Source organism: Phascolarctos cinereus, unplaced genomic scaffold (genome assembly GCF_003287225.1).
Source record: "Phascolarctos cinereus isolate Bilbo 61053 unplaced genomic scaffold, phaCin_HiC Scaffold_726;HRSCAF=1367, whole genome shotgun sequence".
NCBI lineage: Eukaryota > Metazoa > Chordata > Mammalia > Diprotodontia > Phascolarctidae > Phascolarctos > Phascolarctos cinereus.
This window is the reverse complement of record NW_027556098.1, coordinates 54,206,985-54,230,491: the sequence shown is the minus strand read 5'-3', so window position 1 is coordinate 54,230,491 and position 23,507 is coordinate 54,206,985. Positions and strand designations below refer to the sequence as shown.

Sequence of the window (23,507 nt, the reverse complement as noted above, 5' to 3'; positions counted from 1 at the left end):
CCTTTAACAAGGTGTAATAACAATACAGTTCTCAAGGGTTGCAAGTCTCATATTCCCTTGTAGGGGTTTAAACACCCCCCCCTTATTAACAACATATTGTATCCTTCTGTCCCATTTACCTTTTTAAGTCCTTCTTGAGTCCTTAGATTCATATTATTTTTTGTTGAGCTCTGGTCTTTTTATCAGGAAAGTTTGGAAGTCTCCTATTTCGTTGAATATCCACCTCCTCCCTTGAAAAATGATGCTCATTTTTGCTGGGTAATTGATCCTTGGCTGCATTCCAAGCTCCTTTGCCTTATGGAATATCATGTTCCATGCCCTGCGGTCTTTTAATGTAGAAGCTGCAAGGTCCTGTGTAATCCTGACTGTGGTTCCATGATATTTAAATTCTTTCTTTCTGGCTGCTTGCAGCACCTTCTCTTTCATCTGGTAATTTTGGAATTTTGCTATTATATTTCTTGGCATTGTCAATTTGGGATCTCTTTCAGGTGGTGATCGGTGGATTCTTTCTATGGTTATTTTCCCTTCTGGTTCTAGGACTTCTGGGCAGTTTTCCTTTATGATTTCCTGAAAGATACTGTCCAGGCTCTTTTTTTCATCATGATTTTCAGGTAGTCCAATAATTTTTAAATTGTCTCTCCTGAGTCGATTTTCCAGGTCGGTTGTTTTACTGATGAGGTATTTTACATTTTCATCGATTTTTTCATTTTTTTGTTTCTGTTTGACTGAGTCTTGCTCTCTCATAGAGACATTAGTTTCCATTTGTCCAATTCTAGTTTTTAACAGATTGTTTTCTTCTGTTAGTTTTTGTACTTCCTTCTTCAACTGGCCAATTGTGTTTTTTAGGGACTTGTTTCTTCAGCATACTCTTCTGTTAGTTTTGTCCTTCCTTCTTCAATTGGCCAATTGTGTTTTTTAGGGACTTGTTTTCTTCAGTGTATTTTTTTTCCAACTGGCCAATTGTATTTTTGAAGGACTCTTTTACCTCTCTCATTTGACTATTAAAATCCTTCTTGAGCTCTTCTAAGAAGGCTTTTTGGGCTTCAGACCAGTTCATATTCCCTTTTGTTGTTGCAGATGTGGGTTTGTTGACAATGTTGTCCTCTTCAGAATTTCTGTCTTGATCTTCACTCTTCTCATAATATGAATCTATGGTACGTTTCTTTTTACTCATGGTGTTTCTTTATTCCCTGGCCTTTAAAGAGATTGAGCTCTCCTGCTGGGGCACAGAGGGTACTGACCCAAGCTTCTTGTGTTGGGAGCCTAGGTCTTGGTCACTGGCTTTGCGTTCTGGGGCCTCTTATGCTGGGAATTGGAGGCTGTAGGTTTCTGGCAGCTTACCTTGTGTTGGGCTGGAATCAGCAAGGCTGGAACTTTCAGGCAATTCTAGGTTGCCTGCTTTTCCTTTCCTTTAGCTTTCTTCAGCTCCTTTTAGATGGCTGCTGCAGGATGTTTATCTGCCTGGGGCCCCCTGCAGTGTTGTCTCCCTTTCTGCTAATGCACGGGAGATTCCTTTGCGTGGATTGCCGAGACTCCTGGTGTTTTCTGAGCTGGTTTCCACCGGTTCCCCCCGCCCTCACTGAGGCACTCGAGGTCCAGGTGTTGGTGTTTGCCTGCTCTACCACCTGGGCTTCAGGATCTCTTCACAATTGGGGGCTTCAGGGCTCCTACAGCTCACCTGGTGTTGGGTTGGAATCAGCAAGGTCGGGGCTTTAGGAAGCCTTTAGGTTGTTTTCTTCACCTCCTTTCAGATGAATGCTGCAGGGTACTTATCCACCTGGGGCCCCTTGTTTTTGCTGAGGCACTGGGAGACCCATTTGCTGGGCTACTGCACTGCTGCTCCTTGTCTTTCTTCTAGTTCAGGTGTTCCAGGGTTTGTTTTTTTTTTTCTGGGTTGATATTTTCTGAGTTTTCAGAGGTTGACAGGGAAGAGTGAGAGCGACTACCTTTTCACTCCGCCATCTTGGCTCCCGGAAGCAGAAGTCGTCTTTGGTATCTTTCCATACTTTAGATACCTTGTATATCAGTCACTCAATATTCTCACAATTGTACTGCTTCCAATGTGGACCTTTCTTCATATCAATACTTGGTCCAATCTGGATGGTGTTTCTATCTTTGTGCTCTTCAGTGCCATCTGGCCCATTTATAAGCACCTTAGGACTGTGATGTCAGGATCTAGCAATAGTGGTTTGACTATCCTTAACAAAGAAAACCTTGTTCAAGTGTTTTTTGCAAATCTGTTCTATTTTTCTTACGTTTGTAATCCTCCTTCCATCACAAGGCTTGAATGCCCTTGGGATAATTTTGCTTAGATATTTTACTAAGCTTTTAAATTGGTTTCACCCTCTACTGCCTCTTTCTACTTTATGAGATATTCATAATTAACCATCATCCTTCTCCATAAAATTTTACAAATGAGTTTATATTTTAACCTAGTGTTACCTTCTGAGCCATTTGTCTTCATTTAGTAAGTAAATCAGATATTTGTACACTACGGTGCTTTCTGACTTCTTAGTTTCCACTTAATTTACATAGTTACTTTTAGGTGAAATTATTACAGTCTGTGTCAATGTTATTTCTGTTTTCCATTTAAATGATTAAAGATAAAAATTCCTCTAAGTTATGTAAAATACTTTGAAATCTTTATTCTTATTCATTCAATGCTGATTTCTTACATTTAATTTCCTCCTCATTTCTTAACTTGATGTCATATTTTCTATTCTGACTTTCCAAAGTTCATTTGAAGGAAAATCTCATCACTCAAGATTCCATCAGTCTTGATGGAACTTCACCACCACCCCTCTGTCCTTCTGATTGGAGGGTGAAGCTATGAACTTCAAAATTTCCATTGAAATAGGGAGCTTGGCTCAGAGCATCTCCTCATTTCTTTTCTTTCTTTTTCTCTTTTTTTTTTTTAAAAGGCAATCGGGGTTAAATGACTTGCCCAGGGTCACACAGCTAGGAAATGTTTGAGGTCAAATCTGAACTTGGGTCCTCCTGACTACAGGGTTAGCACTCTATCCACCAAACCATCTAACTACTCTCCCCTTTATTTTGCATCTCCTCATTTCTTACATGGTTGCAATACTCTGGGAGTTCCACCATCACCCCACATCTGGTACCCTTCACTTTTTAGCTTCCTTTTGTGTACTGTCTTCCCATTAGATTGCAAGCTCCTTGAAGGTACAGACTATCTTTCTTTTTTATATTTGTATCCCTGGTGATTAGTACAGTGCCTAGCATTTAGTAGGTGTTTGATAAGTGTTTATTAATGAATACAGAAATAGCAAAATAATTCCATCTTCTAATCATTAGATAAAATTGCATTTTAGGGAATATTTTCTAATTTTTCATTATCCATTGTCCCATTATCCCAATATCCACTATTTATTTCTCCTCTTTAAAATGGCAAAGCAGTTTTTTTTCTTTTTGTCATGTTAGCTAATAACATTCTTACGGAGTTGGTTCTGCTTGCTTTTATTTGAAATTCTAGTGTTTTCTCTGGTTTCAAGATATAGTGAGATTTTAAATGGTTTCAAGTATGTTTTCCCTAGGTACATAATAAAGGTATTATCACCTTCATGATTTCTGATATTTGTTGCTATTCTACAATTGTGATTTTTACATTACAACTAATTCAAGTTTATAATTCATTTGTTTGCTAACCACTGTTAACATGACAGTGATTCTGACACTGCTATTTATCCATCCTAATTGTTTTCCCAGAGGGACTGATTAGTATCCAACAAAGCTGAACCTTGTTTTGTTATTTCTTGCAATTAGTTCTAATCCACTTTATGTTATTTCTTTTCTTTTGTTCACATACCTAAAAGTTTCTATGAGAATATATCCAGAATCAATATTTGGAAGTTTAGCTGACTAAATCTGGATAAAGCTATCTAATCCCATTCCTAATAGTTGAGATGCAAAGAAAAACAAAGGACCTCTGGAATTATTTTGAGGTACTATTCAGAGAAGGATTTGTTTCTGTTTCCACAATATGGAAAAGCCAAATATTGTGGTTGCTAAGAAGGAAGTAGGAAAGTAAAAACAAATGGAAGAGAAAATGACTAATTCCACTGGTAGGGGATTAAATTTCCCTACCTTTACTCTTTTAACCTTTTGATGACAGCCTAAGTTCATTATATGGATATCAGAATCACAAAATGTTAAAAGATCTAGAGCAAGGTATCCAGCTCATTGGGTCTATCTTCTTTGGAGAATTTATGGAAGGCCCTATACTACTTGCATTAAGTATGAATGTATGATGTACACACACACACACACACACATATATATATATATATATATATACATATATATATATACACGTATATATGTATATATATACGTATATATGTATATATATATGTATATATATATATATATATATATATATATATATATATATGTATATATATGAGTTCATTGTCCCAGTGAAGTGTTTAAGTAAGTAGAATAAGGAGAATAGCACATTCTTCCATTTTTGTATAACCTATTTAGAACATAGTGAAGGGAGGAGAAGAATCAAGGGAATTAGGGACAACTCTGACAATCTTCTTAAGTAAGATTTCTACCACTGTACTTTGAAAAACTCTTTATGAAAATTAAAGGTCTCCTGATAGCCCTACTTCACAGGGTTGTTAGGAGGATAAAACAAAATATATATAAAGAACTTCTTAAATCTTAAAGTGTTCTATATAAGTGCCTGCAATTATCATTAATATAGCTTCCAATACTTCTCTCAGGAAGTGACTTACATACTTAAGCACCTAGTTATCTTATTTAATAATGGTTATTTAAATCTTCTTAGATTTTTAAGAACCAGAGAAAAGAAGAACTAATGATACATACCTGGAATGTTTTACTTAGCATATCCTCACCTTCCTTAGTCCCAAGTAAATTTACAATGATTTGTTTGCCATATAAATTTTTAAGTGTTCTAAAATGCCTATTGAAGAGACAAAGATAAAATCAGTATACTTAATACTATAAATTAATATAATGCTATAAATTCAATATATAGAAACCACAATCTATATAAAACACTCATATGATAGTATGTCTAACTTATGGACCCGATAAATTTGGGTAAAAATAATTTCAAATTCATTTCTATTTGAATTTAACCATTTATTATGTATCTATTATGTATAAAGCACCTGGGATACCAATGTTCTGAACAGTCAATAGAGCTTACATTCCCATGGGAGAGAAAAAGAAATCAAATATATACACAAACAAGTTAAAAACAAGACAGAATATGATAAGGTCAAAAAAGAGTGACAAGAAAATTTAGAGAGAAAGATATCACTTTCAGCTAGGGGCCAAGGAAAGGAGGAGAAGGCAATCAGGGAAGGCCTCAAAGAAGTGTGAGAACTTGGGTGGGGCACTGAAAGAAGGAAAGAATTCAAAGAGACAGAAAAGTAGAAGAAATAGGTGCGGATATGAGAAAATAGTTCTCATTAATTCATGAGAGTAGAAAATTAGAATAATGAGGATGTGCCACATTCAAAGTGCCAATTTTGGATAACCAGGGAAATATCTAGCACGAAGCTAGATATCAGGACCTTGAAGTTAGGGGTTATTTCAGCAGCTGTGTAAAGGTTCAACTGGAGAGGAGAGAGAGAAGAGGAATTTGTATTATTATAATAGTTTAAAGAGATGTGTTGAAGGCTTAAAACAGAGTGATGGCAGTGGCAGGAAAGAGAAGGGTTTCCATTTAAGAAATAGTGTGATATGGCATTCACAAAAATGTTTTTGCCCATATAATTTCACATAGCCTGAAATTTGACACTCAAGGAACTTTTCGGTAAAATAAGCAGGTTAGTAAGGTGGAGAAAAGAGGCCATCCACTGTGAGCTCCTCTCCTTCCCAATTCTATGCTGTAAATCATCTCTTCTGCTCTAGTTTTCAAGAGATGACCTTTCTCCTAACATCAACCCCTCTCAAATGAAATGATATATGTATAGCACTCTGCAAACTTTAAAGCACTACACAAATGCTAGCTATTACTATTATTATTATTATTATTATTATTATTATTATTATTATTATTATTATTGTTTTGTAGCTTTGCCTCTGATCTCATCTCCTCTGGAAGGCTGCTCCTGCAAACCTCCCCTTTCTTCAGTTTAAACCTCTGTTTAGCCATTGACTCTTCCCCTGTTGCCATTAAACATACACAGGCATCTCTAATCTTTAAAAAAAAATCTTCCTTTGACCTCATCATGCCTTCAAATTTCCATCTTAAATCTCTTCTTATACCACCAAATTTTTAAAAAAAGCTTTATTTGTTGCCTCCATTTTCTTGTTTTCCACTCACTTTTCCCTTTGTAATTCAATTTTATTACCATTACTATACTGAAACTGCTATTTCCAACGTCAATGATCTTTTTATTGATAAACCCAATAGCCTGTTCTCAGGCCTACCTATCTTGACCTCTCAGTAGTGTTTGACCCAGCTGACCACACCAACTCTTCTCCTTCTGGATATTCTTCTCCCTGGGTTTTCATGACACAGCTCTGTCATGGATTCCTTCCTACCTAGCTGATCAATTCCTCTCAGTCTGAAGGGTCATCATCTATTCCACTACCCTGATGCACTGGTACACCCCTAGGGCTCTGTCCTAGGGCCTTTCTTTTTCTCTTTCTACACTCAACTTTCTTGATGATTTCACTAGCTCCCACAGGTTCACCTTATCTTTTTGAAGATGAAAGAAATCACAGATTTAGAGCTAGAAATGGCCTCAGATATTATCTAGTTCTATCCTCTAATTTTACAGATAAGAAACCTGAAGCCAAGAGAAGTTAAGTGCCCAAAGTCACATAGGTGAAGAAAGTGGCAGAAACAGAATTTGATTCCAGGTTTTCTAATTCCAAATCCAACGCTTTTTTCCATTTTATCATTGTATCTTCTCTACTTCTCCCTTCTCCACCCCCACGCTGATCCATCCTCTACACATCTGCCAAACTGATATACCTAAAGACCAAGTCTGACCATGTCAGCCCACTACTCACAAAGCTTCGGTGGTTTCCTATTACTTTCTGGATAAAATGTGAACTCCTCTGTTCAGGATTAAAGCCCTTCACAATTTGGCTTAAGTTTATGTTACTAGGCTAATTCTATATAAACCTAACCTTCATACACTCTGATTCAGTTAAATTGGCCTTTGCTATTCCCTATTTTATCTCCTGCCACAATTTTTGTCCCTCACATCTATGTGCTTCCTCCTCAGTCACATCTCTTTGAATCCCTAGCTCCCTGCAAGGCTCAGCAGCTCAAGGGCCACCTTCTTCAAGAGGCCTTCCCCGATTTCTTCCAGTTTTCAGTGTTCTGTCACCACAACTGTGTCCTTACTTTGTATAGAGCCTATATTTACTATCTTTGAACATATTCCCCTAGGAAAATGTTGGCTTCTTAGAAAGAGTGATGAACTAATTTTTGTACTGGTATCCTCAGTGTCTAGCATAGTGACTGGCACATAGTAAACACTTAATAAATGCTTGTTGATTGAGTTCTGAATTTGGAATCTGAAGACCTGGGTTCAGACACTGGCCCCAATACTATGAAAGATAATGTGGTCTATAGTGGAAGGCACAGGGATGGAAACTGTAATAAGAAGACCTGGCCTTGAATCTTGTCTCCATTAACTGTTTGCATGATGATGGTTCCAAATCTCATTTTCCTCACTTATAATATAGGGATAATTATAGTTACTCTATCAACCTCACAGGGTTTCTGTGAGAGAAGTACTCTGTAAACCTTAATGTGCTACAGAAATGTGAGTAGCAGTTATTTCTCATCAATGCAGCAGCAGGATGCTATTTTACTTCCACCTTTGTAAGTACCCTACTGAGCTTGTGGACTATGCCTTGTGTTAGCAGCTACCACAAGCCATCAAATATCTGGCTCCAGGTAGAAATATGCAAGCTCACATAGCTTCATCTCTACAACTTTTTTCCTTGCATGAAGAAAGTATACCATCTTAGCTTATAGAAGATTGGTTCCACCTTCAATCCCATGGGCTCTACTTCTTGAGAAAGAGCCCAAATCTGTACCCTCTGCCATTGGTGACAACACAGAAACAATGGACCAACAGAAAAGATATACAGGGGTAAAACAAAAACGAAGACAGAAAAGAGACCCAGTTCTGCTGCCCTTAGAGATAATAGCTCTGAATGCCTGGAGCTTCCATTTTAAATGAAAGTTCATGGAAAAAGAAGACTTGAATTAAAGATTTTACTTTACATTTACATTGGCTAAAAAGAAATACTTAAGTTTCTAAATTCATAAAAAGGAAACAGTTACCAAAAAAACTAAAATAAAAGCTAATTTTACCTGTCAAAAGCAGGTGCATTGGCTTCAAATCCCCTTGACATTCGAACACGATGAGATCCCACCTTGAAAAAGAATGGTATATTTAATCATATAAGAAAGGTACATGTAACAAATTGGCAGATTTAGAGCTGTAAGGGACTATTTAGTCCAAGCCTCTCATTTTATAGATGAAAAAAATGAGGCTAAGGAAGATTAAATGACTTGCTTGGGGTCACACAGGTAGCAAATGTCAGAAGCAGTATTGGAACCAAGGCCTAGCCTGAATGCTAAGTTCTCCACATAACCTTTCCTAATCAGGTTAGTAATAATCTTTGGACCTTGAAGAACACTTAACTTTAGGCTTACACTTCTCTCCCATGTAAATATATTTTATTTGAATGAGTGAATGAAAAAGCACTTAAATTTATCTTGTATTAAGTTGAGGATTCAAAGAGGAAATGTGGGATGGTTCTCTGCTCTCAAGAAGTTCACAATCTAATTGTGAACACAAAGAAAGTTCAGCTGCAGGGTGGACAGAAAGGCCCTCAAGTCCTAAGGTGGAAGAGATGACAAGGGTTGGGAGATTCTTAGGTTTCATAAGTAGGTCAGATGACAGTGCAAGAGGACTGCAGGATGTAAAAGCAGAAGAGATGGCAAGGCCTGAAGGATCTCAGGAGGTGGTGAGAATAAAGTTGTTGACTCTCTACTGGACATCCCTTCTAAATCTAAGACTTCTCGAGTTCACAAAAAGAGTTTAAAAGAACCATAAATAGAGAGGTAAAAAAGGGGCATGGGGCATATTGGTCTGGACCCCTGGTATCTGGGATAGAAACAAGGTATCCTTTACTTCAGTCTCTATGGCTTCCATAAGCTGAGATAAGCACTTCAGTAGTTTGGAAAATTTGGGATGAGCATATGAAGGGAGCTTCAGAACTAATAATAGCAGAAAACAAGGCTCCAGGGAGTCAGAGACACTGCCCAGGCCTCTGCCAATATTATCCTCCTAGGGTTTTTTTTTATCCTAGAATGACTAGTCAGTCATGCTTTCTTTTCTTCCATAAACTCCATGGATTTGTCTACTTCTTCATCTAATGTCTCTATAAAATTCTTTCAGAAAAATCTGTTGCTTCTGAAAAGGAAAAGCTTTTCCTTCACAGGGTCACAGTGGAATAGAAATACACAGATCCTTTTGAGGCTAAGGTATTTTTACTATTGGTCAAATAGAAAGCCATAGGGAATTTTTTAAAAAAATAGACTCCTTCTTATGCTCCTTCTTGTTCCTTAGACCCCAAGGAAGGACAATGCTACATAAAGTTGATAAATTTCAGGCTTTTTACATTCCATTCATAAAGAACTAAAGAGTCATCTACATTTCAAAGGAAATACTAGCAGTCCTGGATAGTCTAACAACACAAACAAGTTCAAGGTGAAAGAGTAAGAGAAGTCTACAGACATGAGGTATTGACTAATTGACCAGTGGTATGGTTGTCAGAGGAAGGGAGCAGGAGTAGATGATGAAGGAGTGAAATTAAAGAGGATTATCTAACTAGATTTTTGGTTTGAAATCCAGTGTATTTTTCCCATTGACTCACACTGTTGTACAGATATGAAGCATGCATCATTTATTATTATGTGAGTATTTTTATGCTCATATGGAACAGGATGGTCAAAACAGAATGTACTTGAGCTGGGCATTTAGAAATAAGTAGAAATTGGATAGTCCAAGAAGGAACATTTTTTTCCTCTATCATTTTACATTGTTTTATAAGGCAATAACGCTAAATTGTCCACCCTCCTCTTCTATAAGATTCAATTCAACAAGCATTTATTAAAATTGTACAGATGAACTTTAATTTTAAAATTAGTGGCTGCTGCCTGTAATGGCAAGAAAATTACCCTTGTGTCAATGTCAGTTCTTTAATCCTTCTCCCATTTTTTTTCAGAATCAGCAATTTGTTTAAATAGGTCAGGCTGGAGTTGCTTTAATTTTGCCAATAATAACAGTAGCTAATCTTGTATAGTGTTTATGATGTGCCAAAAACTGTGCTAAACACTGTATAATTATTATCTCATTTGATCTTCACAACACCCCCGGGGGCTGGGGGTGGGTAGGTGCCATTATTTTCCTCATTTTGCAGATGAGGAAACTGAGGCAAACAGAGGTTAAGTGACTTGTCCAGTGTCACACAGGAGTAAAGATCTGAGGTCAAGTCTTCTGGCCTATACATTGCCCATAACTTTTTTCTTCTAATTTGGTATTTATTTTGATCTCTGCTTTAACAAGTCAGTGGTCTTACACAGATGGCCTACTTGAAAATGACTGCCATATTAGTAATGAATCTTAGGACACAATTAACGAATCAGGATATAATAAATTTCATTTTCTGTGCTGTTCCCTATACTCTGCTCCTCCTAATTCTCTCTTTTTGATGAAAATACTCATCAAATATAAGTATGAAATACCTATATATCCTACAAGCTTTTGGCTTTCAACTCCCAAGCCATCTTTTCCTCCATTTTCTCTTACACCAATCACTGCTCTGAAGTTACTGAGTTATTTCTTAAAATTGATTTAATTCAGAGGACTGTATCAAGTTCTTGATAGGATTTCTCTACTTCTTCATCTTTTACAATAGCAACTAACTCAGTTATCTTCATGACAGTCTTTTTCACAAATTCTTATCATTATCAGAAGATCAAATGTCCTATGAAACAATATGGACAAAACTCATTTCTTTCCTCTCCAAGAAGGACCTGAGGCATTAGGCATTTAACTATAACTTCTTTTTTATCCTTATTATCTTTCTCCCAAACCCTCTCCACTTTTTAACTACCCTGTCAGAGATCAGAGCACCATCATTCTCTCAGTCATCCAGGCTCAAAAGCTACACTTCATCCTCACTTTATCTGTTTCTCAATACTACCGCCACGTTACCAATCAACTCTGTTTTTGTATATGCTCCCATTCTCTCCTCTGACATTACTACTACCCTGCTGCACACCTTCATCACCACATGTCTGGACAACATAAGCCTTCTGGTAGGTCTTCTTGAGTCCAGTTTCATCCTCCACTCATCTGTCAAGCTGATCTTCCTAAAGCAAAGATCTTTCCAAGTCACTCCAGTGGTTCCATGATCCTCCAGGGCCAAATATAAATTCCTCTGGCTTTTAAAGGCCCTTCATTTTAAAGGCCTATTCCTACATTTCCAGTTTTCTGACATTTTACTCCCTACCATGTATTCTGAAATCCAGTAACAGTAGCCTCCTTGATGCTCCTTGCACAAGACCGTTCATCTCTCAACTCCAGGAATTTTCATTGGCTATCTATCACTCATGCCTGGAATCTCTCCCCACTTTTCTCTTCCTGCCAGCTTCCCTGGCTTCCTTCAGGTCTTTGTGAAAATTCAACTTCTACAAGAACCCTTTCCAATTCATTCTGTGTATACACATTATCTATATCTACATCTTGTTTTTCAATAATTGTTTGCATATTGTCTCCTCCATTAGACCATGAGCTTCTTGAGCTCAAGAACTATTTCTTTTGCCTTACTGAGCATGATGCCCAGCACATAGGAAGCACTTAATAAATACTTGTTCATGTGACTTGCTTTCATTTAAAGCAGGAATGTCAGTATTGACAGGAGATTCAGTTGTTTTAATGGTTTGTCAAATCAAAGGACAGGCTCTGACATTTAGAGTAACAACAGCGATGTTAATGGTAGGTGGGTCAGAGTAATCTAGTCTATGAGCCTCCAACAGAAGATGTGTCTTTCTGTGAAAGGCAGACTGTTTGCTCGATCGACTCCTTTGCAAACTAGGTCAAAAGACTGCAAAATAAACATATATTTAGCAAAATACAATCCACTACATGCTGATGAATAAAGATCTTTTTTTTTTTTTGCGAGGCAACTGGGGTTAAGTGACTTGCCCAGGGTCACACAGCTAGCAAGTGTCAAGTATCTGGTCTGAGACCGCATTTGAACTCAGGTCCTCCTGACTCCAGGAGTACTCTATCCGCTGCACCTAAGGACCTCTTAAATAGAAATAAAAGTAAATTATCAAAGACAGCTTAATAGCATGATGCCGAAGATCAAGTGACACACGTAATATTCAAAATGAGTATACCAGAGATCACAAAAACCCTCACCGTAGCAAAACGTACTTTGGGAACAACTGCGTGATTTTACTGACATATTTCAAATTTGTACAGAGCCTTACAGTTTGCATAGCACTTTCCTTATAATAATTCTCTGTAGTAATTAGTATGCCTGTTACCTCATTTATACAGATGGAAAAACTGAAGCTCAGAAAGGCTGAATGACTTCCACATGGTCACGCTGCTAATAAGTTTTATTTATTGCTGAGCATAAACCCTAAAGGCATTACTTAAAAATATTTAGAAAAAATGGCACTGTGCTTTGTTCCGTGAGGAAAATGTCTCATAACACATTAAATTACAGTAAAAAAATAACACTGAATGATCTAGGGTGAAGGCTGGTATTGGTGAGGAGAGCAGAGAAGAAAGAAGCTTTTGGACTCAAGGGAAATTCTCCTCAAGAAAAAAGTTTCACAATGTCAAAAACATACTTGCAAACCAGGTTGCTCCCAAAACAATGGTACAGATCCACGGATTTGTATGAAGGAAGATACAGCATCATCTAAAAATATAACCTGAAGAGGAAAAACCAAAGTTTCATAGTCAAAGCATAGTTGCATATTAAAAAACATTCAATTTTTTTTGCATGTTAAACAAATTTTATACTTCCTTTACCTCATAAAGCAATCACTTCTATTATTTTATAACTCTTGAGGTTTTGGACAAAATTATTTTTATAACCAAGATGCATAGAAATAGTCCATAATATGTTTAATGAGCTAAAATTTAATACCTTTATCTGTTTTAAATCAATATATAATTTTACAAAAATAACTTAAGGCAGTAAAAACAATAGGGACTGAAAATTCTTGAAACTAATAAAGCTATATTGTAAATATAGTATTTTGATTACTTTTGTAAGAGAAGCAATATCCTAGTGAACTATCCAATTTGGTATCACACCCATAGAGGATCTCTGGCCTGTTTTTTTTTAGCCCTATCATTTTATACTTTTAAAATATGTTTTTTATCTTTGAAAAACTACTCTGCCAAATTGAATGTTTTTATGCACACACACACACACACATGTCAGGATTATACAAATATTTTGGGCTAACTTTCAGTTCAAGTTTCTAACAGTAGCATGGCACACCTGTGCCATTTTTTAAAAAAGGTTTCAAAGTGTGTTTGATTTAACAAAAAAATGATTCTTTTAAAAAAATCATTAGCACTATATAATTCAGCAATTCATCTGACAATACCAAACTGAGGCAGTAGTTAGATAATTTTTTGGGTTATACACAACTTGCCACACAACTGAAATGTTATAAGCTCTCATTTTGGAAAAACTATAGAGAAAATTTTTTGCAAGTAGTACAATGACCAGTATAGCAATAACAGACCATGGAATGACTTTGTGACAGTTATGAAAAATGTTTTGAGTTATATAGAAAATATGTAATTAGATTATAGATTTTTTAGGCTTTCTAGGAACACTAAATGAAACCTGAGATTTTTAAAAAAACAAACTCATACCTGTTCTGTTTCTACAAAATTAGCAACATGACCATCATCATTTGTTCCCCGGACATTAAACCTGGTCCCAGCTCGTTCACAACTCAGACGTGAAATAAGGCAAGCTTTTGCCTGTTTGTGAGCAGCATAAATTGTTCTAATTTCAACTCCTCCACACATAAGGCGTAATAACCAGTCATCACAATTCACACCATAGTGCTTGAGATGTAAGTGTAATGATTGATTCCTAAAGAAAAAAAATTAGATTAGGTTATTGAAAACAAAATATATGGCAAGGTTTCAATTCAACCCAAGTGTCCTTCAATGGACAGATTTTCATACATATTATTACTTAAAATGTTGATGTAGATGAAATGAATGACAGTATAATCAAGTTCATTCATCCAACATGTATCCATCATAAACAGAATACACTGTCCTATTAGGGAATATGGGATGAGGATGCAAAAAAATTTGGGTAAATGATGTGCATACATTTGGCTACACTGTGATTTACATTCCAGCTTTGTGAACTTGGGCAAATCACCTGAACTTTTTTCTCATTTTAAAAATAAGACATTCCCTACATTCCTTACAGAATTGTTGTAAAAACCAAATAAGATAATGTATGTGAAATATAAAGTGCTATACAAATGTAAAAGTTTATTAAGTACTAGACATAGTAACACTTCATAGGAAAAGTATCAAGAGAGAAGATGGTGAATAAGTATGTTTATCTGAATAACTGGAGCTTAAAAAGAAATCACGGGGGGCCTTTTGAGATATATAGAATATGTATATATCTGTATGTACACATATATGAATATGTATGTGTATATACATATATAAAGAGATATAGACATATGTGAAAAATACATATTTCCACCTCTCCGCATCTCTGCTCTCTGCTTTGAATAATCTGTGCCCATAATGTTGATTACAGATACAGCATTGTACAGATACAGATGTTGATTACAGATACAAGAGAATTAAAAGCCAAGATGAGAAAAACTATATAAATTTGTTTTGGCTACATAAAAGTAACTGTAATAATTTTCTTATTATTTACATGTAGTTATCAAGGACACAGTAGTTACACATGTCATGTCAATATAACTTGTTTTATTAAAATAATAAATTCTGTTCATATTCTCAAAGTTACTTTGTTCATGTTAACATGATATTCCACCATAAAAACAAACAAAATATAACTGGTAACTATGGTTCCAGAAGGTTTAAATTGCCAGAAATCTGACTTCTGGGTAACTGGGATATTATACATTATTATCAAGCCATGGTGGTATTATTAATATCATAGAAATTCCACTAATGATATTTCTAGTTTAGATACTTTAAAATAATTTCTAAATTAAAAATATGTGATATCAAAGACCAGATAATATAAACAATATCTAACTAAATTAAGTTAATCTAATTAAATATCTAATATTAGCCAGAAAAATGTTATAGTACATGAATATAATGGGAAACATGGACTCACCAGAAAAATCTGTCGTCAGTTGTGCGGTCTTGGATGCTACGATGGGCATTAAGACTCAAATCTAAACTGGATCCAGTTGCAGACCATGCAAAATAAAAGTTTCCTGAATTCAAAATTTTGCGAACTTCTGAAATGCGATCTTCATCTGAAGAATCAATTCTTAAGGATATAAACTCAGTGGAAATAACTCTAAAAACTTCAGATTCTTGAATTTTTCCAACAGACATGCATCCTGTGACTAGAACCAGATACTGTGCCATTGTATCACCTATAAAACAAAAGTAATAGTTGATGAGTTCCAAGTAGTTTTCAAACACAATTTTTAATTTTCTTTCAGTAGTCTTATTTTTTCCCTCATGTCTAAAGTTCTTATTATTCACTGCAAAACATCAGGGAAATTCTAAGTTTCACTAACACTCTCATGAAAAGAAAAAAATGTAACTTTAACACTTAACATTGCTTTGAAATATTAAAATATGAAAAGAATAATATCAATATTTATTAAATTATCTATGGCACCCTTAAGAAGTTTTCTTCAGCCTCTAATTAAGGCATTAGAAATAAGTGCCTGTACTAGATGTTCTGTCCCAGGGGACATCAATATAATTCGAGAGAACACTTTATCCTAGATATATAAGGGAAGGTCAGTGAACATGAAATTTAAATCTTCCAAGGAGTGTCAAACAAGATTTCTCTACTGGTATGTAGTTTCCCAGTTGGATCTGCCAGTTTTTCCTCAAAGAAAAAAAAAAGATGAAATTTTTATGCTGGAATGGAGAACTATTAATCATAATTCCTTATAAGTGTTCTAATATAGGAGTCATTCTTCCATCTTAATAATAGGCATGCACATTTATTGTTCACATGGAAATCCCTTTTAAGCCTGAAAGTTTTATCCTACACTATTAAGATCAAATAATTAGTCAGGTCACACCAATAGTTAAAAGAGACTCCAAATGACATAGACATTATCATCTAAATCAGAAGATAATTTAATGTTAGAAAGGGCTTTGGAGATCATATAATCTAAACCTCTCATCTAAATATAACTAACCTAAGAAATAATGTGACTAGAGTAGATCTTACTTCAACACTGACTTTCTTTGTTAAAATCTATAAGGATAGGGGAAAACTACACTGAAAAGCTTTACTTAGTAAACTTACCAAGGTTCAGTCGTAATACACCTAAGAGTCCATATGCATCCATTACTTTGGAATACATGCCTCTGATTGCCTCTTTTTCTGCAGATGCTACAAAAAATGTTTTAAGATGTTAGGAAAAATAACGGGAATTTTAAACAAGAGCTCTCTACTGGATCTAAAGTTTAAAGGACTCAGTCTTCTGAAATGAAATTCAGACCGCAAATACATCACAGAACTACCTTGTCTGCTCCTATATGTATATTGCAAAACACAGATGGAGGATCCCCACTATAATGACTGGATCTACAACAAATTTATGAGTGTAATCTCAACTAGGCCGCATTTGAATTCAGGTCCTTCTGACTTCAGGGCCTGTGCTCTACCCACTTCATAGTATACTCTTAAGCCCTTTCCCTCTCTTATCAGGAGGTATGTAGCATTAGTCCTCCAGAATTGTAGTTGGTGATTGATTACACTGATAAAAGTTCCTAATTCTTTAAAAGTTGTTCTCCTGGTTCTATTCATTTCCTTCTGCATCAGTTTATACAGGTCTTCCCAAGTTTCTCGGAGACTGTCTCTATCATTTTTTACAGCACAACAGTATCCTAACACATTTATATAATTTATTTATTCATTCCCCAGTTTATGGGCAGCACCTTAAAATTCCCATTCTTTGCCACCTCACAAAGAACTGTAAGCATTTTTATACATTCTTAGGAGTCTGTTTTGCTCAGGACTAATCCCTCTATTAATCTATCCTTCCACCTCTTCCTCTTCCCTCCTATTTCCCATTCTTCCTACTTTAACCAGTTCAGATGAGAGTGATGTTGAAGTGTCAGCTGCTTCCCCCACCTCCTCTATCTTGTTATATAGACTCTACTTGTGCACTTCAATTGTATTTTCCCTAACAGTCCTTTCCCTTCCCCTTTCCCACTACTGCATTTCTCTTGTCTTCTCTTTCCATTCTTCTATTAAGATCAAGATGTAATAGACCCACTCTCAGGCCTTGTCTCATTAAACTCCCTCTCTGATCTCCGACAATGATTTGATTCAGAGGGGACACATGTATATCTTTATATTAGGACATAAGCAGTTTACCCTTTTTCAGTTCTTTATTATTGTTCACTCATATATAGCTTCTTATGTTTTTCAACTCATGTTTGAATTAAAAAATTTCTATGCAGTTCTGACTTCTTCATCAGGAAAGCTTAGAAGTCCTTTCATTAAAGGTCTTTTTTTTTTCAATCAATTAATAAACATTTATTAAGTGCCTACTATATGCCAGGCACTGTAGCATTATACCAAATTTTGCTAGGTAAGTTATTTTGATTGTAAACCCATATCCTCTGTCTTCTAAAATATTGTATTTCAAGCTTTCCTCTTCTTTCTAGTGGTGGCTATAAATCATGTATGATCCTGACTATGGTTTCTTAGTACTTGAATTCTCTCTTCTTGGAAGCTTGAGGTTTTTTCTTTAACCTGGAAGTTCTAGATATTGGATATGCTATTCTAGGGAGTTTGTTGCATGGGCTAGGTTTTGTACCTCTTGTGCCAAGCTGTTAATTCCCTTTCCAATCCTTTCTTTCATAGCTTTCGTTTTTCTTTTTCATAGCTTTCATTTTTCTTTTTCATTTTTTTCTTCAAGGGCTCTCATTTCATTTATAAAAACATTTTAAATTCTCAAAAAAAAAAGCAACCAAAACTCTGGCTTTATCTCTTCCAGCAATTCTAGCTAAGTTTGTGCCCAACTGGTGTTTTTCTCTGAGGTTTTTTATTATAGATGTTTTGGAGTCTTTCTCTTCTTCTATGTTTGTGTCTTGACCTTCCTAAGCTACCGTAATAGCTCTTCATAGTGGATTCTTTTTTTTTTAAATTTAATCATTTTTCCAGCCTATTTCCTGACTTGATGTTAGGACTAGTATCTGTGGCACTTCTGGGGGGAGAGTCTGGGCTGGCCCTGTTGTCTTCTTAAGGATATGGAAGGCTGTGTTATTCCAGGATCTCAGGGACAGGCTGGAGATCTGCAAGCTTTCAAAGCTCAAAACACGGTCTAACTTATGGCAAAATCTGACTGTTGTCCCGTGGTGTGTTCTGCAAGTTCCTGTCCTGGATTTCAGTCTGAACAACAGTGGATGCTATGGGACTCAGTCAATATCAGCCAGCTGGAAGGCTCTGCTTCATCCCAGTGACAAAGCTGTAGTCTCTCTTTGGTCTTGGATTCCTGCCTGGTGATTGCTCTGCAGGCTGGGCTAGCTGCTAGACCTAAGACCCCACCTAGCTCACACTGCTGCTGGCTTCTGAACATGCTCCATTCTTGGTACAGGGCTCAGGCTCTCCATACTAAGGAATGTTACTCCTTGTGCAGGTCTCCTTCCACAGTCCACCCTGAATCTGTGACTGGAAACTGGGTAGTAGAAAACAAAGCTGACAGTTGGTACATGCCACCGTCATAGTGCCCCAGTCTGGGTCTGGGACTTCCTCTTACCCTAGTGCACAGCTTCTCCCTTGGGTGCTGGAATGCTCCACACATGGCTTACACCTGGCCTGATCCTGTCCCCAGGGTCTGCAGACATTTCTGTCTCCCTACAGTGACCTGGGCTGGACACTTGAATGACTGTGACTTTTTCTGGGTTTCCTCATCAGGATTTGGTCTGGTGCATATTCAAGGTTTGTTTGAAGGAGTTTTATGGAGGGAAGCATGACTCTATTGCTCCTTTTACTCTGCCATCTTGGCTCTACCTCATCTCTCCCTAATTTTCAATCTATTCTCATCCACTGGCTCCTTTCCTAGTGCTTGCAGACATACCCGAGAACTCCTCCATCTCATGTGATCCTACCATTTCTTATCTCATCTGCCTTGTAGAATTAAAATTTTAGAAAAAGCTGTCTATACTTATAAATTCCATTTTTTCATCTCATACTCCCCAACGTAATTCAGTCTAGCTTCCAACTTCAATTGAAACTGATCTCTTCTAGATTACTAATGATCTATTAACTGTCAAATCCAGGAACCTCTCCCCTCAGGTCATTTTCCAATGACCAATCTTCTTGACCTTTACAGCATCTGACACTGCTAACCACTCCCCTCCTCCTTGTATTTTCATATTGTTCCCTCCCAATTCTCTTTTTACTTGGGGTATTCTAGCTTTGCCTCCTTTGCAGAATCATCATCCTTATCTCATCTCCTATGTTTACATTTTTTTTGCATCAGCTTCTATTGGCTTAACTATCACTTTTATGCAGACTCTTTCCAAACGACATATGTAGTCTTAGTCTCTCTCCTAAATTTCAATCCTGCATCACCAATTGTGTGTCCAGTAAGGATCTCACATTCAACATGTCCATGAGACAGAAATGATTATAGTGATAAAAGAATTTCTGGCTTAACTTTATTACCATCATTTACTTAAGATGAGCAGAACATGTAACTAGCTGAAGTCTGCAAAATCAAAGTGAGGCATGAACTACATAGCCCCAGTGTTAACTAGTTAATTCCTGTTCTGTCTGTCTGTAAGTTTACAGTTTGATATAACCATCTATAGCTCTGCTGTTTACTGGCTAGTTTCCTGTTTTACCTGATATAGATATCTCCCTTCTGCCATCTGCATTTTGGTCTGTATGTCATCATCTTCCCTTATTCACTCTTTGAAATTCTATTGTTCCCATTCTGCTTATGTAACTAAAATCTATATAAGGTTGCTGAAACTTTTATTCAGGATTCACTGATTTTTATTTCAGTGATGCCTATGCTGAGATCATAATAAACTGGTTTTTTCCCCTATATTTTTGCATCATTGATTGTTCTGACTGCCAGCAGTACCTATCAATGAATTCTCAGACAATTTTGTTACAATTATCTTTTCCCTAAAACCCTTACCTCTTTCTGACTTCCTTTTATTTATTTTTTTTAAATAAGGGTGCCCTCCTCCCAGGTTTGCCACCTCTGGGTCATCCTTGATTCTTCTCTCTTCCTCACCTCTCACATCCAATCTCTTGCAAAGTCTTGTCAATTCTACCTCCACAACATATCAGAATTTATCTTTTTCTCTCTATTTGTACCACTTAGTTTAGACCCTCAACACTTCTCATATGGACCATTTTGGTAACTTCCTAATTGGACTCCCTGCCTCTAGACTCTTTCTCTACATAGACCCTTTCTCTACATAGCTGTAAAACTGTTTATTTTAAGTGGCAGGCCTGGCCATGTCACTCCTTTGCTCTAGAATCATCAGTAGTTCCCTTTTGTCTCTAGGATAAAGTATCAACTACTCTGTTTGGATTTTAAACCCCTTCATGATCTCTGACTCTGGCCTGCCTTTCAGACTGGTTATTACTCTTCTCTATATCTTCTACATTCCAGCCAAACTAGTCTGCTGCACTCCACACACATCATTCTTTCTCTCATCTCTATGCCTTTGCATAGCCTATCCCTATCATGCCTCATGTCAACCTTACATAATTTTTAGCTACCCTCCAAGATGAAAGATCAATTTGTATGCTGTCTCCTCTCAGAAACCCCTCTTCCCCACCACCCCACCACCTCCCACAGCCCTCACTCCCAGTACCTTCCCTCTGGAAATTACAGTGAACATATTTTGTATTTAATTTTTCAAGTACATGTTGTTTCCCCAAATAGAATGTAAGCTTCCTGAGCAAAGGAAATTATTCTTTTGGCCTTTGTATTTCCAGTACCTAACTCAGAGCCTGACACACAGTGCGCACATGCTTACTAAATCTCGCTGAAAAACATCTGACTCCAGGTCACTGCTAGAGGGGGAAACCTCTAGCTTGGTGTCTGCATTGATTCTGTCTGATTGTGTGGCTATTCGGGCCCTTCTGTTCAGATAATAATTTTGACCTTTGCAGGTTTTTATGGCTATGCCATGCAAGTCTATTAAGGCTAAACTATTAGTACCTAGTGCTAAGAGGTGATTGATAAGGAACCAGCTGAAATTATTAGCAGTGGTTAGTCATGTGATATTCCACACGGGCAATGTTCAGAAGGGACAACCTGGAGGGTACATTGAATCACCTTTTAGTTTTAACTTAAATACTCGTACTTCAAATGACCTAGAGTCAACATACTATGAGAAGAAATGAAGCATATTTATGTTGATATTTGAGAAAATTCAAAACCAGAAGACTTTAAACTAAATAGAAGGATGGTTGACAAATTCTCCTCAGAAAAACACACAAAAGGGAAAGTTTCTTCATGTTTCTAAAGGCAACAAGAAACAGCCTAGCAAATTTTTTAAAAGCTGCTAGCCTGCCTACCATTTAAAGCTCTCTACAAGCTGGCTTTATCCTCTCTTTCCAGGCTCATCTCACTTAATTCCTTTAAATATCTATATTCTGGCCAAACTGAACTTTTCCTTGAATTCATCCTGTCTTATTTCTATTTCTTTAATCCTATATTTTTCCTTTTGTTTATCTTAGATCTGTCCAAAATTAAGAGAGGAATATTAACTCTAATGCTACCATGTAGAATTTTTCTGTGCCTTTTTGTAATCCACTTAATTTCTCCTTTATGAATTTAGATGCTAAGCATGTGGAATATACATTCAGTATTCATACTGGTTTGCTTTCATGGTTCCTTTCAGCATAATGTAGTTTTTCTTCTGTTCCTCTTTTCTGGCTAAACAGTGTTTCGGCAGCGAGATGCCCCAGTGCCATCTCAGGCAGAGTTAAGTGTCCTGCTTTTTCCCTGAGGACGATGGCTGAGTTGAGTGTTACTGCATGTCTATGCACGTCTGACCTGCCAGATTGTGGTGGCTGGTGGGGGAGGGGAGTCCTGAGTGAGCAGGTTAAGGATTAAGGATTAGCCTTTTCTGCTATTAGTTCACTGAGTTGTGACCTTGTTAGGGTTCCTGGCATCTTAGACAATGGAGACAGCTAAAATTGCTTTCTCTTGTGCATAATTCCTGTTTTGGAGAGGATCCTGTCTAGTCCTTCATCTTGTTAATTACACGACCCAGAAATTTATTCAGGAATCTGGTGCCTCTCCTACTTCTAACTATACTATTCCTGTCCTAGAATGAACTCCCACTACTTTTCTATCTATTGAAACCCCTCCCTCTCATTAAGGACCAGCTCAGATACTACTACCTCCTCCAAGAATTCAATTCAAATATTCATTAAGCACTTATTAATATCATGTGACATATTATACAGCCTTTCCTCATTCCCACTCTAAGTTAAAAGTGATTCCTCTCTCCAAGAACTATGCCTATGTACTTGCTGCATGTCAACAAATTATATTTACTTGAAAACATGTCAGCCCACTTTATAGTAAGATCCATGAGACCATGAGACTGTCTGCTTTAATTTTTTTATCGCTAGTACTTGAAAGTGCACTGAACATAGAAATATACAATTTTAGAGCTAAAAGGAGTTTTAGAGAAGATCCAGTTTCCTCATGAAAGGGTTGGACTAAATGACCTTCAGGGTTCTTTCAGCTCTAAATCTATACTCTTAGCATATCTAGTCTGACTCCTCAATTTTATCACTGAAAAAACTGAAGTCAAGAGAAGTGAAGTTCTTGCCCAAGGTCACACAGCTAGTCATGGCAGCACCCAAATATCCTAACTCCCAATCTAGTGCTCTTTTCACTAAGAACTTAATTCTTACATTAAACTAGATGCATTTAGTAAATCTCTGAACTGAAGGTTATTTAAAATATTTCTATTAATGTGTCTAATAATGTCTATTAACGGAGTCTCTCAACTTCCCCCACCTACCAGGTCTTTTTAGCCAAGGAAAGAACACTTATTTTAGTCACTTCTACAGAGAGGTCTATCTACAACTTTTTCATTTTGAAGAAACTAAAAATTTGATAAAAATAGAAGGTACATAAGTAAAGCTGGAATAAAGATTACAAAGGATGAAATACATCAGCTTTTTCTTTATCATATGAGTTTAGCATGCCCTTCGGC

The 23,507-nt window shown here is 36.6% G+C and overlaps 1 protein-coding gene across 17 annotated transcripts in view; it reads right to left on the bottom strand.

The window, feature by feature from the left end:
• The window catches only part of SYNJ1 (synaptojanin 1), a 119,149-nt gene that overhangs the window by 69,770 nt on the left and 25,872 nt on the right, over window positions 1-23,507 (bottom strand). For all 17 annotated transcript variants that reach the window (XM_078146565.1, XM_078146566.1, XM_020996024.2 and 14 more), the window contains 6 exons: window positions 16,597-16,683; window positions 15,433-15,700; window positions 13,953-14,178; window positions 12,908-12,991; window positions 8,342-8,403; window positions 4,855-4,951 (listed from right to left, as the gene is read on the bottom strand). In XM_078146565.1, coding sequence (XP_078002691.1) covers window positions 4,855-4,951; window positions 8,342-8,403; window positions 12,908-12,991; window positions 13,953-14,178; window positions 15,433-15,700; window positions 16,597-16,683 — 824 coding nt within the window. The remainder of the gene's footprint in view (window positions 1-4,854; window positions 4,952-8,341; window positions 8,404-12,907; window positions 12,992-13,952; window positions 14,179-15,432; window positions 15,701-16,596; window positions 16,684-23,507) is intronic.